The sequence below is a fragment of the Tasmannia lanceolata genome, unplaced genomic scaffold (assembly GCF_043159265.1).
Source record: "Tasmannia lanceolata isolate RefF3 unplaced genomic scaffold, GAP_Taslan_0.1 ptg000015l, whole genome shotgun sequence".
Classification (NCBI taxonomy): Eukaryota; Viridiplantae; Streptophyta; class Magnoliopsida; order Canellales; family Winteraceae; genus Tasmannia; species Tasmannia lanceolata.
In genome coordinates, this window is record NW_027518692.1 from 17247474 (window position 1) to 17261789 (window position 14316).

The window sequence follows — 14316 nt, forward strand, 5'->3', positions numbered from 1 at the left end:
TTATTGTTGTAACTTTGAAAATCCAATGTTGCGCTTTGTTTTCCGCAGATCCGCACATCCGTACCACATCACGCCCCTACGATGTAAATTCCTACCTTTGGAAGCTCCTATGGCAGGTCCAAAATATTACTGCTGATTAGGGCGAGCTGATTACCAAGGGAGTTTTTAGAAGTGGATTTTTATTCAATATGTGTTGGTTCAATTATTAAAACCATTACAAAACATACAATCTCATAAGCAACGAATCATACCAAAAACACAATCTTACAAAATAAATCAAAGTAGCATACATCTCCTAGACAACAAATAACAACAAAAATTACACCAGAAATTACAACATTGAATCTAACAAAAGTTCCCTCTCGGAGGACTTATGTTGGCACGCACTGAAGCTGATCCATTGAAGTTAAGGGTACGACTCGGGTCAATTTTTGGGAATTCGGGTTGAGCTTGTACCACAAAATGCATTATGGGTCAGTTGATTCCAATTCATTTTTTAACAAAAAGCTCAACGCGACCCGAACCATTTGCACCCATAATTTAAGTTCATACCTCAATTGAAGGGAACGGATACAAGCGACCAACGGGAACACACACCAAGGGTTGTACCCTTGGTAGTGTCAACCCAGGTCCCTCTGTCATGTCCACCGTACCCTTCCCTTCGCCATCGCCGGCCTTCCACGTAAAGCATTGAATCATGATGGCCAGTGCTGTATGCACAACTTGTAGTGCTAGAGTTGCACCGGGGCATCCTCTCCGTCCACTCCCAAATGGCAAGAGATGGTAATGTTGCCCCCTAAGATCGATCGGATTCCGGCCATTCTCATCAGACGGCATGAATCTCTCCGGACGGAACTTGAGGGGGTTATCCCAATATTTGGGGTCTCTTCCAATGGCCCACACATTGATGAAGAGCATACTTTTAGCAAGGATATCATATCCTCCTATCTTGCAATCTTGGCTACATTCTCGTAAACTTATGGGGCTAGCCGGGTGCAGTCTTAGAGTTTCCTTTATAATTGCCTGGACGTAAGGGAGATTGGGAATGTCCGATTCTTCGACTAGCCTACTTTTTCCTACTACGGAATCGATCTCTTTTCTTGCCTTCTCAAGCACAGTAGGATTGTTAATGAGCTCAGATAGTGCCCACTGGGGTGTAATGCTTGATGTATCAGTGCCTGCTACAAAAATATCCTGCAAAAAAAAAGTAATAAAATTAAATAATTTGTTTTTAAAAAAAGAAGATAACTATATTAAAAGAGAAATGATTACAGGTTCCTGCTACAAAAATATTCTGTAAAAAAATTAAAAAAGTAATAAAATTAAATAATTTGTTTTTAAAAAAGAAAGATAACTATATTAAAAGAGAAAAGATTACAGATGCAAGCATACATAGAATCCCTCGAGGTCCCTGTTTTGGCCAATCAATCAACAATAAATTATGGCCACGTTAGGTCCTTGCTTTGGCCAATCAATCAACAATAAATGTGGATTTCTCACATTTGCCGTTGAGATTTGGAAGTGGATTAGATCCTGAGATTTCCAAATCAGCTATAACAGTGAAAAAATCTGATTTTCAAATCTGTTCTGCAAGACATAATTTGGAAATCAATATATTTGTGGCAATTACTTTCACCCTCGCTACTCCTCGACCTTGCTGCAGCAACAGCCAGACGTCCCTCCCTCCCTCCCTCTCTCCCTCCTCTCTCTCTCTCTCTCTCTCTCTCTCTCTCTCTCTCTCTCATACAGCATGAGCATGAGGATGATTGATGTTATTTGTATCCATAACTCAAATCCAAATCAAAATACAAAAACATGAGGTATCCAACCGGGGACTAAGGGAAATGATTTTAGATTTGTATATTGTGTCAGCATAGGAAGACCCAAAATGTACCATCCTAGGAACTGTGGATTTCTTGAGGGAAAGCTGAAAGCATGTATAGTAGGGAGAAATGCTTGAATTTAGTCCTTATAAAGTTTGGAAAGGAAATATATTTATAAAATTTCCTATTATTTTACACATGAAGAGATAACTTGAACCAGCACTATTCATTCCTCTAAATTAACCATAATCAGATCGTTTTCCTCGAGAAACTTGGAAAGAAATTTTTTTCCTCATAAATGTTTTTCTTGCAAGTTCATTTGAGTGGTACTGCCCTTGTTGGATCAAATATCAAGGACAGTAGTATTTCAGATAGAAGTCTTTTCAAGTAATTTAATGTTCTTAAAGATGAAAATGACAGAAGACAAGGGCTCGTGGGTGAGGGCCGTGAGGCTCTAAGGTGCAACCCCCTTTACATGTCAACCTCAAGTACTTAAAAGCCAGTGGTCCCACCCACGACACCAGGCTAGAACTGAATGATCTCTACTGACATCCACAAAAACTTACTAATCAGGGATTCGTGCTTTGCCGTTTTAGAATTTTAGGAAATCTCACCAAGTTTCTCCGACAGAAGTCTTCAATTTCTTACCCAATGTTCAGCTCATTGTCTTGTTTCACTCCAATGACCCATCAGATTAAAGGCATTGAACACCAAAGAGATTTACACAGTGGCTCCTACCTGTTGGTTGATGTAGAGTTACATATACACATATTGCTAAGTTGAGATTTTATATGGTGTAAGGGGTTAGAACAATACGGTACCCCTACCGCCCTTGATATTTGATCCAACAGCAGCTCACTTTTTGAGGAGCTGCTGTTGAATCAGATACCAAGTAGGGGTGGACATGGTTCCGGTTCGAACCGAGGAACCGAACCGAACCGGCACATATGGTTCGGTTCCGGTTATGATATCCTAGAACCGATGGAAATTCGGTTCGGTTCTGGGTTTGGGATCCCGGAACCGAAAACTGAACCGAGAACCAACCCTCACCTTAAAACCCAATGCCTCATAGCTTTATAAAATCACCCCACCCCCTTTTAATTCACCCCTCTTTAACGTGTTGCTTTGCCTTTAAAAATTTAATTCACCCCCCAAATTTGTGCTTGATTATTCCAAATTTGTGTATGTTTGTAGGTCATATATAATTTTTGCATTGTCCAAATTTGTGCAAATTTGTGCCTGATTATTCCAAATTCGTGCATGTTAGTCTTTGTAGTTCATATATAAACAGGACCGAACTGATTATAAATACGATTAGGCAAAATATCTATATTTGGTAAAGGTTGGGTAAACCCAGAACCGAACCGATTATATATGGTTCTGGTTCGGTTCGGTTCAGGTTCCAATTTCAGGGAACCGATTATATATGGTTCGGTTCTGGGTATACCCCAAAACCGAACCGAACCGAACCATGTCCATCCCTAATACCAAGGATGGTACTTCCACCGTACAAAGGCCTTATTGTTGTAAGCCCTTACACCATATAATTTCTCTGCTAAGTTTAGCAAAATGAGACTATTTGGGGGAAATGATATATTCACCCCTTTTTTTAACTTGAGACAGCTCCTCCTGGGTAAGTGAGAAGTCATAAATTAGCCTTTCACTATTTTGTGAAGGGCCGAGGTTAAAGCAGGAACTGATATAAAAAAACATGGATTTGATGCGGAGCGCGGCCAAGAAAAATCCTTGTTGACTCGGCGTGGACTTAGCCAAGAACTCGGTTGACACGGTTGACACGGTCATAACTCGGGAGAGTCAAAGGAGTTTACTGACTATATGGGCCAAAACGCGGAATGTAGATGTGGTGCAACGCGGAACGCGGCCGACGTAAAAAGGAGTCGACTCGAGCGAGTTCCTTGTCGAGTAATGGAGTTTTTAAACATTGATATAAACAGTTAAAACACAGTCATATTTTTTAGGCCCTGTTTGTTTGAGATTATGACAACCGATATTATGTCAACGGGCCTTATATGTAAGCTGGGATTGAACCCTAGGTTGAAAAACAAAGCTTTAATTTATTATTGAGCCAGTGGCTCAATCCTGAAAACGATCATGTTTTGATAATGAACTGAAGTCACGTAGCTCTCCAAGACTGGTGAGAGCTTTTTGAGAACAGTAATCCGCCCCTTGAAACGTATAACACAGTTACACAAAATAACTTTGGCTCCTTATCAATACATGGTCGTGTAGCCTTGAAAAACAGACAAACTATAAGTTGTTAGGATAGGATGATTGGGCATAAGAGATCAAAAGCACGGCCTATCAAGTGAACGGTTCAGATCAATAAAGATAGAGGAGCATTAATTTTGTGAGAAGGATTAGTTTTACCATGATGAAAGCTTTAATGTCTTCCCTCCTCAATTTTATCTCGGCATTTTCATCTTCAGATATGTCCAGCAATATATCCAAAAAATCCTTCACTCCATCTCCACCCATCTCCTTCTTCATCCTCTTCTTCTTCCTCGCTTCTTCATGTTCTTTTATAATCCTCTCCATAATTGTATCAAACCTGTTATGCACGTCATTAAGCCTCTTCCCAATCCCCTGCACGTCAAATTTATGAAAAATCCCAAGATAATCCGCCAAATTAAACGTCCCCACAAGGTTCGCCACCGCCTGGACCACTATCCGAACCTCATCAGCCTCGCCTTCCGTATCAGAACACCTCTTACTCATCGCCATCCTCGAAACCACGTTGCTCGTCAGCTTTACGAGCTCTCGTGTGAGATTTACCTATTCAAGCATAAATGATTAAATAACACGAACTCTAACAGCTTAAGCTTTTGGAGTAATTGGTAGTTTCACATGCTATCAGAGTTCAAAACCCAACAACTCCTTAGTATTAAAAAAATTCTGTGTACGGCCAACCCCATAAAAGAGTAACAAAACTTGGCTTCAGTTTGGAGGAAGTTCCTCCAGAACCCACGCTAATAGTATAATAGCAAGGGATGTGGAAATATCAAATCCTTTTCAAAATAAAAAGTAGCCATGGATTTGATATTTCCACACCCCCTGTTATTAGAGGGTGCTGAAGGGACTTCCTCCAAACTGTTCGTGCGGGCTACACGTGAGGGGGAGTGTTGAAGTATAAAAGATTAAATAACACCAACTTTAATAATTTAAGCTTTTGGAGTAATTGGTTGTTAGACATTACAGTTTCTTGGGCTTTCGATTTTTCTAGTAAGAGCTTCACAAAGGATCGCATTTCTTCTCGCCGAACGGGTTCAAACTGGTCGATGGTCCGGCCACCGAGAAGCTCGGACACACAGAGCTTCTTCATGAACTTCCAGTAAGGACCGTAAGGGGCGAAGGCGAAGCCATAGGTGCCGTAGGTTAGGTGACCCACAGCGATGTTTTGGGGGCGGGAGGAGAAGGCGAGCTCATGGGTTTTGAGGAATTCTTTGGCGGTTTCAGGCGAGGAGGCGACAATGCAGGGGACGGAGCCGAGGCGGAGCGAGATCAAAGGGCCGTAGCGTTTGGAGAGTTTGTAGAAGGCTTGGTGGGGCAAAGGGCCTAGGAGGTGTAGGTGGCCTAGAATTGGTAGGGCCATTGGGCTCGGCGGGAGGCGGACCTTGGTTTGAGATTTGAGGAACAAGGTTCGGACCAGGAGAGCAGTGACTAGAAAGACGAGGAATAGGGTGGCGTAGGACTGAAGGTCAGCCATCGTTGGTGAACGTAGAGGAAATGTGGAAGGTTTGAGAAGAGAAGAATGGGAGTGATATCCTGTTATTTGGGTCTATTTATAACAGCTTTTGGGGGTGATCAAACTGTCCTACTTAAAAAAGAAAATAAATATGCCGCAATCTGCAAAAATATGCCTAGACTAGAACACTTTTTTTTTTAACCGGAAAGATGACGATCGTGGGGCGGGGCGGATCGGCAAATTTATATAAATTATAAGTCGCAGTGGTCGGATAAAAAATGAAGGGCGGTGCCTATGTCATACACATATCCTCACTATATATAAGAAAGTTGCATTTTGCTGGGGTTACCAGAGTATATTTACTGGCGGTCAAAATAACCCACCAGGAAAGTTGGGTTTTAGCGGCAGTTTTAAAAACTGCCGGGATAAGCATTATTTACTCTATCATATAGGTTTATGTTTACCCATTTTCACACTAATTTTCTAATATATATCTATAGCTTTAAAGCAATATGATAAATAGCTATTTGTTTTCTCTTTTTCGTAAAATAATATATGTATAATGATATTTCCACCCGTTTACCCAGCATTTTCACTAATTTTCTAGTAAGCAGTCCATTTGCACGTTACCATTTGGATGGCCAGGATCGTTCGATCAAGGATACCTCAATTTGTCCATCACCACGAATCTGTGCTTCTCTTCTGATCACTAAGGGTGAGCCCATGCCCATGTATGGAGGTTAGAATTGGGTCTTAATATATTGTATGTGCTATGGCCGAAGATGTTTTAATTAGCCTTCATTAGAGAAAAACCATGTTTGAGAGAAGTGAGAGGGTAATTCTGATTGATTATTCTAGAGTGTATTCGTCATTGTAATTAACTCTAGTGTGTATTTTTGTAGTTCAAATTCAGAAACTTGGACTTAATTTTGTATTGCTTCCCTTCTAAAACGTTTTCTTTTTTCTTTTTCTTTACCTTTTTTGTAACACCCCCCTTATTTTAGGTTTCATTTCACAATATTTTGTAACAACCATAAGAGAGAATGGGCCAAACCTAACAATCAACTTATGGGCCCCACCGTGGGGAAAGGAGTAACGTAGACCGTTGATCTCGTAGAACATCATGAGACAACATATATGATCTTGGCCCCACATTGAATGAACTTGGATAATCCAATCAAGGTGGGGTAGGATTGTTCTTCTCACACCTTACTTGCATTAGAAAATGAAATAAAAATTATAATTGGATTGCAAGCCTGAAAGTAACAAACATAAATATAAGTTTTTCAGCTTTTGGTTAACTCATTTTTTGCGGAATTATTTTTCTAAAATTGAAAAAATGAATAATTTCAATAGGGGTAAGATTGTTCTTGAAGAGGAGGCTGAGATTTCAATTAAAAAGATTTTGAGTCTGTTGATCGTGACATTAAACAAATTAAGCAAGCTATGGAGGTTGGTATAAGACTTAAAAGAGGCGTCCTCCAATCACAACATATATTTGACAAGGCATTTAAAATATTTATGAGTTATGACTACTCTTTTACACTAGATGGGGTTGTCCCAAGTTAAAAAAGGGGGTGAATATCACTTCCCTTCTAAAAAAGAGTTATGACTACTCTTTTACACTAACGGTATGCCCACAAATAGGACATTGGCATGATGAATACTAAACATCCGACCTCCAGGAAAGCCAAAATATCATTTCATGGGATACACAATATTTCGTAACAATAAGAAGAGAGAATGGGTATCCCAACTCCCACCCTACTTACCAAGTGAGAACGCTGGGACACCAGTCAAGGTCAAACCTAACAATCAACTCATGGGTCCCACCGGGGGTAGGTGTGAAGGAGGAGTAATGTTAACATCATGAGACATTTATGATCCGGTCCCACGTTGAATGAACTTGGATGATCATCCAAATCAAGGTGGGGTAGGATTGTTCTACCCACACTTTCCACCCTTACTTGCATCATAACATGAAAGAAAAATTGAAATTGTAGACTTGAACATCTAATGGATCAAAATTCTTTGAATTACAAGCCTCAAACTAACAAACATAAATATAAGTTTTTCAACTTTTGGTTAACTCATTTTTGGTGGATTTTTTTTCTTCTAAAACTGAAAAAGGTGAATAATTTCAATAGGGGCAAGATTTTTCTTGAAGAGGAGGCTAAGATTTCAGTTAAAAAGATTTAGTCTGTTAATCATGATAATAAGAAAATATACAAGTTATTGAGGTCGATATAGGACTTAAAAGAAGCTTCCTATATTCTTAGTCCAAGGAATATACAAGTTATTGAGGTCGATATATGACTTAAAAGAAGCTTCCTATATTCTTGGTCGAAGGTTTAGCGAGACGTATAAAGAGCAGAATATTAGGACTACGTCTCCCTAACAATGTGATCCAACAAAGGCGGAATACTTGTTTTTCTGTTTCCAAGCTAAATCCATGATCAAACAAACTATCAATTCTTATAATGGCAACCCCCAAATGCTAGAAATACGGGACAAATGCAGATGAAAGAAAATCATCACTAAACTGACGATGTGGAAAAGGGGGAGACCGTACATATCCAAACCTTCGAAAATTCTCTAGTACAAACTTATTATAAGTGTTCTAATATAAAAAAAATTGACTTTGCTTTTTAAAAGAGATTCCTCTCATTTGTACTTTTTCCACCCAATTTAAAATTTTAAAATGTGCTCTCTTACCTCCCAAGAAACTCAGTCCCACGTAGGGGTGCAACTTGGGTCGGGCTCAACCCGAACCCGACGGGTTCAACCCGATTTTGGCTAGGGTTGGGTTGGCATTTTCTCGGGTTGGGTTGGGTTGGGTTAGGGTTGGGAAATGCCAACCCCATTTAATGTCGGGTTGGGTTAGGGTTGAGGCCTTGGCAACCCGACCCGACCCGAACCCGACCTCTAGTTTTCTCACGTTTCTAGGATTATGCTTTTTTCCTTGTATTTTTCTATTAGGCCTTAGATGAACCCGTCTCAACCTAAACCCAACCTGAACCCAACCGGGCCCGATTTGGAGGCGGGTTGGGTGAGCGTTGACCATCCTCAACCTGAGGCTCGGGTTGGGTTGGGTTGGGTTAGGGTTGAGAGCATGCAATCTCGGGTTGGCCTCAACCCGACCCGAGTTGCACCCCTAGTCCCACGTTAGAAAGTGGGAGAAACTTTTGCTCCCATACAAGAAGTGGGCAAGGAAAGGCTTGGGCCTCTCAAGGAGTGGGCACTCCTTAACAAAACCCTTAACTTAACAAATACAGTTAAAGGGGGGATTTTAGCCGTCAGATGGGGGGGAAATATCATTTCCCCTTTTAAAGCCTATAATAATAATAATAATTTTTGGCGGCTCTGTGTCTCTATTATTTGCTCTATATATAGTGGGTTCTTATGTGTCAAAAGTAGGGGTGGACATGGTTCGGTTCGGTTCGGTTCGGTTCTGGGATAAACCCAGAACCGAACCACCAACGGTCGGTTCCCAGGTTCTGGAACCATAACCGAACCAAGTGACCCTGGAACCGAACCAGAACCAGAACCGAATTTAATCGGTTCGGTTCGGTTCGGTTCTGGTTCTGCAAGAGTAACAAAAAGAGACCATGTCACTTAGACAATGTAGACTTGCAGTCTTGCTGCAGTTATCATTTGTAATAGTAATACAGTTTAGAGATTTTATACTGTGTATGGCAGCACAAGCATGTGCTAGGCAAAATAAATAGTGGGGCACACATTATTTGGGTGATCTAAACCGTTCATTTGTTGGACCATGATGTAGATAGGGTGTGCCACTGTGCCCAGAATATCTTTTTTTTTAAAGATTCTATTGAGTTGTTTTAGCAGTTCACACTTCACAATTTATATGTGCCCCCCGTAGGATGATAGTAACCATTGATCCGTGCAGGTTTTTATACTCTTCCGTCAATTTTAAAACCCCACAGATCGAAGGGCTAGGGACATCCTGTGGAGAAGATTTTTTGGGCACACCCTATCTACATCATGGCCTAACAAATGAATGGTTTGGATCACCTAAAAATGGGGCCCAATTGTTTTTGGGGTTGCATGTGCCTGCACAGACGTCCACCATATAATTTATCTGCAATTTAATAGTGTCGGAAGTGCCATTATCAGAATAAGTGTGTGCGGCATCGTTAATCGGTTCTCAAAATCCAAAGAAAACAAATAGGGTTTCAATCGGTTATCAAAATACAAAGAAAACAAAATAGGGTTTCAATCAGTTCTCCTAAATCCTAATGCAAAGGAAAAAAAGAGGGTTTCAGTAGGTTTTGCAAATCCAAAGAAAAAAATGGCTTCAATCGGAGGAAATGTAAGAAGAAAGAAAAATGAAGAAATTGACACATACCTTCCTCTTCTTCTTCTTCTTCTTCTTCTTCTTCTTCTTCTTTTTCTTCACCACGCCGGTCGGACGGACGGAGGTGGGTGGAGGCGCAGCAGAAAGTCGAAAACTGGAAAGGGATGGGTTTTGCAAAAAAACAAATCTGGGGTTTTCTTTTGTCTAACACTCTAACTTAATTTCTTTTGAATAATATTAGCCTCAAAATTGATATCAACAACCCCCTTTTTGGTTAAAGAATTAACAAATTCTTAGCCTAAAAAATGATATCAACACCCCCTTTTTGCTAATACTAAAAAATGATAAATGAAGTGCCGGTTCGGTTCGGTTCTCGGTTCCTGGTCCCAGACCAGAACCGAACCAAAATCCATCGGTTCCCAGTTCTGGGAACCAAAACCGAACCATCATTTTGCAGAACCGAACCGAACCGAACCGAAGCAGCCGGTTCGGTTCGTTTCTTCGGTTAAAACCGGAACCATGTCCACCCCTAGTCAAAAGTATAAAGGATCATTTATTGCACGAGCCTTCCTATTTATGGCCATGGGGCAATTAATTTCGACCCATATTGATATGGGTTTTGCTAACAAGTGGCACTCATTAAGGTGCATTGGGAAAGGAATTTTACACATGTTATTGATAAAAATGACTCAAAACATTTGTAAAATTCTCACAGAATGTGAAAAATTACTTTCCCAATGCACCTTAACGAGTGCCCTTAGTGCACCCATTAGCAAAGCCCTATTTGTATAACCCTATTTCTTATTGCCATAATGATAGTGAAACAAATATAAAAGAAACAGTGTGTAATTTTCAGTAACCGTCTCAAGTCTAATGAAGGTAAGGCATTAATTAATGGCGTTACGTGACGTCCGACCTCTTCTTGAAGATATTTCTCACCCTCTTTCTGGTGGCCATAATGAACATGAATTGGTGAGAAAATTTAAAAAGTAAAATACTTGAAATTATCAAGAAAACCACGACAAATTGGGAGGATGGTAGGAAAAATTTAGTCCTCATGCCGCTAAACTTTCGACGAGGCAGTTATACTCATTAATGGCGTTTGTCACCCAAAAAAAAGTAAAGAACCAGCTTAGATGGTACCTACTCAAGTGACGTGGTAAGATAACATACATAAGTTTATAGGAGATACAGATATTAGTAGGCGTAGACTGATTCTTTTCGAAGGAGACGTGGTAAGACTTGGACCAGAGAAACACAAAGAGAGAAAGGGACGGTAAAGCTAAGAAGTAGGTGGAGATTGATTCAGCCCAACATCTGCTTTTGGTACGATAAATGAAGGGATTTATAGAAGATATAAAAGATAGAAGAGGGGGTGGGTAGGAAAGTTAAATGATAAAGGGAAAATGACTTAAAAATGAGGCTTTCTTCTTATTATGACGTCACGAGGGGGTATTTTCTTAATTACAAAATTGAAGTGACATAGACAGGTTTGGGTGGGTTTCGGACAAGTATACTCTCATTTTAAAAAAATGTTTGAGTTGGTAAAAACCCAATCGTTTTTGTACTACTTTTTACTCTCTCTCTCTCTCCCAGCAAATATCACCGACAAATCTCACCGGCAACTCCTCTCACAGGTTGGTAACCCATCTCTCTCCCTCTCACTCTCTATGTCGTTTTCTAAGTAAGGGTCTTGAGAAATCAGTGGTTTAAACCAATCTCACTGATTTATGAGAAAGCAGTTGTTTAAACATCTAATTTGTGATAAATCGGTTGTTTAAACCCTTAATTTGTGATAAATCGGTGGTTTAAACCCCTAATTTGTGAGAAATCAGTGATTTAAACACCTAATTTATGAGAAATCAGTCATTTAATTGATAAATTAGGTGTTTTAAGTAACTGTTGAAGGTTTAAAAACCTAATTTGTCACAAATAAGTGGTTTAAACCCCTGATTTGTCACAAATCAGTGGTTTAATTGATAAATTATGGGTTTAATTGATTAATTATTTGCAGCCGTCTTATGTTACGTAAAGATGCTGCCCTTCCAAGTTTCACGACCTCTTCCAGTCCCTGCAGTTGAGGGACGTACATACTGATATCCTAAGTAAAAGCCCATTTGGGGGCTTGCTTAACCTAGAAGGTGTAAGATTGCACAAGGCAATTTTGACCACCAGTGATGTTCCGTCAAAGTTCACTCATGCAGATATCACAGTCATGAGAAGACAACTACTGGAGAATTTCTTATATGGCAGGTGTAGCACGATTATCAACTTGTAGGGGCTGTGGTGGTGCTGTTGCAGGTGACCGTGATCTCTTACTTGTCCTTTTGTTGTTGTCCACTCCTCTCTTACTTGTCTAGGGAGGGAACCATTGAAGGGTTATTCTGTACAGATCCTGCGATCTCTTACTTGTCTTTTTGTTGTTGTACAGATCCTGTGATCATTTTAAGGGTTATTTTGTACTTCCATCTGTGTTTTTTTATAGGTTGTACTCCCAACTGTTTTGCCTCATAAAAAAGGAAGCTGAGCTTTCTATTCTTGGATAAAGTTTACAACCCGTTTTCCCTTTTATGCTTTCATTTTTGTTGTTCCAATTGCTTTGGGTTGCATTGGTGTTGCTTGAAATTTTGTGAGACAATGGGTAGATTGATTGACCTCCAATGGGAACATCCCTCGTGCTTGAACTGTTCATGTTGGATGTATCAAATAATTCTCATGACCAAGGGGTGTAGCAATAACCTTTTTGTCTTAGTTTCATTGTTTCTATGTCGAGAGAAAATCTGATATAAGGTATATATCAGATTATCTCGGAATGGAAAGAATGCTTGATTTTCTCGAAGAAGTTTTTTTTTTTTAGTTTAAGGGAAGATGCCAATGTATATTGCACTCAATGTGGTGTTACACTAGTATCTTATACTACATGTAGTTCAAACATGAAGTATCTTTAATGTATAAGCCTATCATTGCAAACAAACAATGGTATATATATATATATATATATATATATATATATATATATATATATATATATATAAATATACTGCTCGGAACTCCTGAAATTTTCTCGGAGTTCCGTGATCGGAACTACGGAACTCCGAGAAAAATCTCGGAGTTCCGTAGTAAACTTCACAGCGAAAAAAATTTGGTCGGACCTCCGAGACAATTCTCGGAGTTCCGCAGAAAAGTCATACTCAAAATTTTGTGCCTCAGAACTCCGAGATTTTCTCTCGGAATTCCGCAGTAAACGTCACAGTTTTAAAAAAAAATAGCGCGGAACTCCGAGACAATTCTCGAAATTCCGCAGGAATGTCGGAATAAAATACATATATGTCTTGGAAATTCGAGACATATACTGCTTACACTGTATAAACAATTTATAAACACTCTAAACCGTTGCTGAGCCTATATAAACCACTTACAAACACTCTAAACCACTGTTTATCCTATATAAATCACTTGTAAATATTCTAAACCACTGCTTACACCTATATAAACCACTTACAAACACTCTAAATAATTGTTTACCCTATATAAATCATTTGTAAATGCTCTAACCACTGCTTACACCTATGTAAACCACTTACAAACACTCTAAATAATTGTTTACCCTATATAAATCATTTGTAAATGCTCTAACCACTGCTTACACCTATATAAACCACTTACAAACACTCTAAACCACTGTTTACCTTATATAAACCACTTGTAAATACTCTAAACCACTGCTTACACCTATATAAACCACTTACAAACACTATAAACCACTGCTTACACTGTATGAACAATTTATAAACGCTCTAAACCACTGCTAAGCCTATATAAACTACTTACAAGCACTCTAAACCATTGTTTACCCTATATAAACCACTTGTAAATACTCTAAACCACTGCTTACAATTATATAAACCACATACAAACACTATAAACCACCGCTTACAATGTATCAACAACTTATAAACACTCTAAACCATTGGTAAGCCTATATAAACCACTTATAAACACTTTAAATTACAGCTAGTCTCATATAAACTACTTATAAACACTCTAAACCATTGCTTATCATATATTATACACTTATAAACCCTCTAAACCACTGCTACGCTTATATAAACCACTGTTTACCCTATATAAATCACTTGTGAACACTCTAAACCACTGCTTACCTTATATAAACCACTTGTAAACACTCTAAACCATTGCTTACCCTATAAACCACTACAGAATTCTTAACTATAGAAGCTATATAAACCACTTATAAACAACACTTAGTGGCCTTCAGTAGTGGTTTATCGTAGTGAAATAGTGGTTTAACTTAAGAAATTAGTGGTTTAGAGTAAAATAATAATGATTATAAAGTGTTTAATGTCATTTCCTAGAAAATTAAAGTTGAAACGATTGATTGTAGACTTATTTTCTCTCACTATAAATCCATGCCCCATGTAGTCTCAAGACAGACACTCAAACCGCTCTCA

The 14316-nt window shown here is 39.1% G+C and overlaps 1 protein-coding gene across 1 annotated transcript; it reads right to left on the reverse strand.

Annotated features, from left to right (window-relative positions):
- Positions 1-248: 248 nt before the first annotated feature.
- On the reverse strand, positions 249-5746 carry LOC143892915 (cytochrome P450 93A3-like). Its single transcript, XM_077397832.1, has 3 exons — positions 5038-5746; positions 4212-4616; positions 249-1194 (listed from the first exon to the last, which is right to left on the reverse strand). Exons 1-3 carry the CDS (start codon positions 5545-5547, stop codon positions 547-549), a joined length of 1563 nt encoding a protein of 520 aa, XP_077253947.1. The 5' UTR covers positions 5548-5746; the 3' UTR covers positions 249-546.
- Between the last annotated feature and the right edge of the window lie 8570 nt (positions 5747-14316).

Bases quoted from the DNA above. Each gene is read 5' to 3' on its own strand.
- LOC143892915 (XM_077397832.1), bottom strand. From the start codon at position 5,547: ATGGCTGACCTTCAGTCCTACGCCACCCTATTCCTCGTCTTTCTAGTC. The intron at 4,617-5,037 runs GTAATGTCTAAC...ATGCTTGAATAG, and splicing joins AATCGAAAGCCCAAGAAACT to GTAAATCTCACACGAGAGCT. The intron at 1,195-4,211 runs GTAAAACTAATC...TTTTTTTTGCAG, and splicing joins ACATTAAAGCTTTCATCATG to GATATTTTTGTAGCAGGCAC.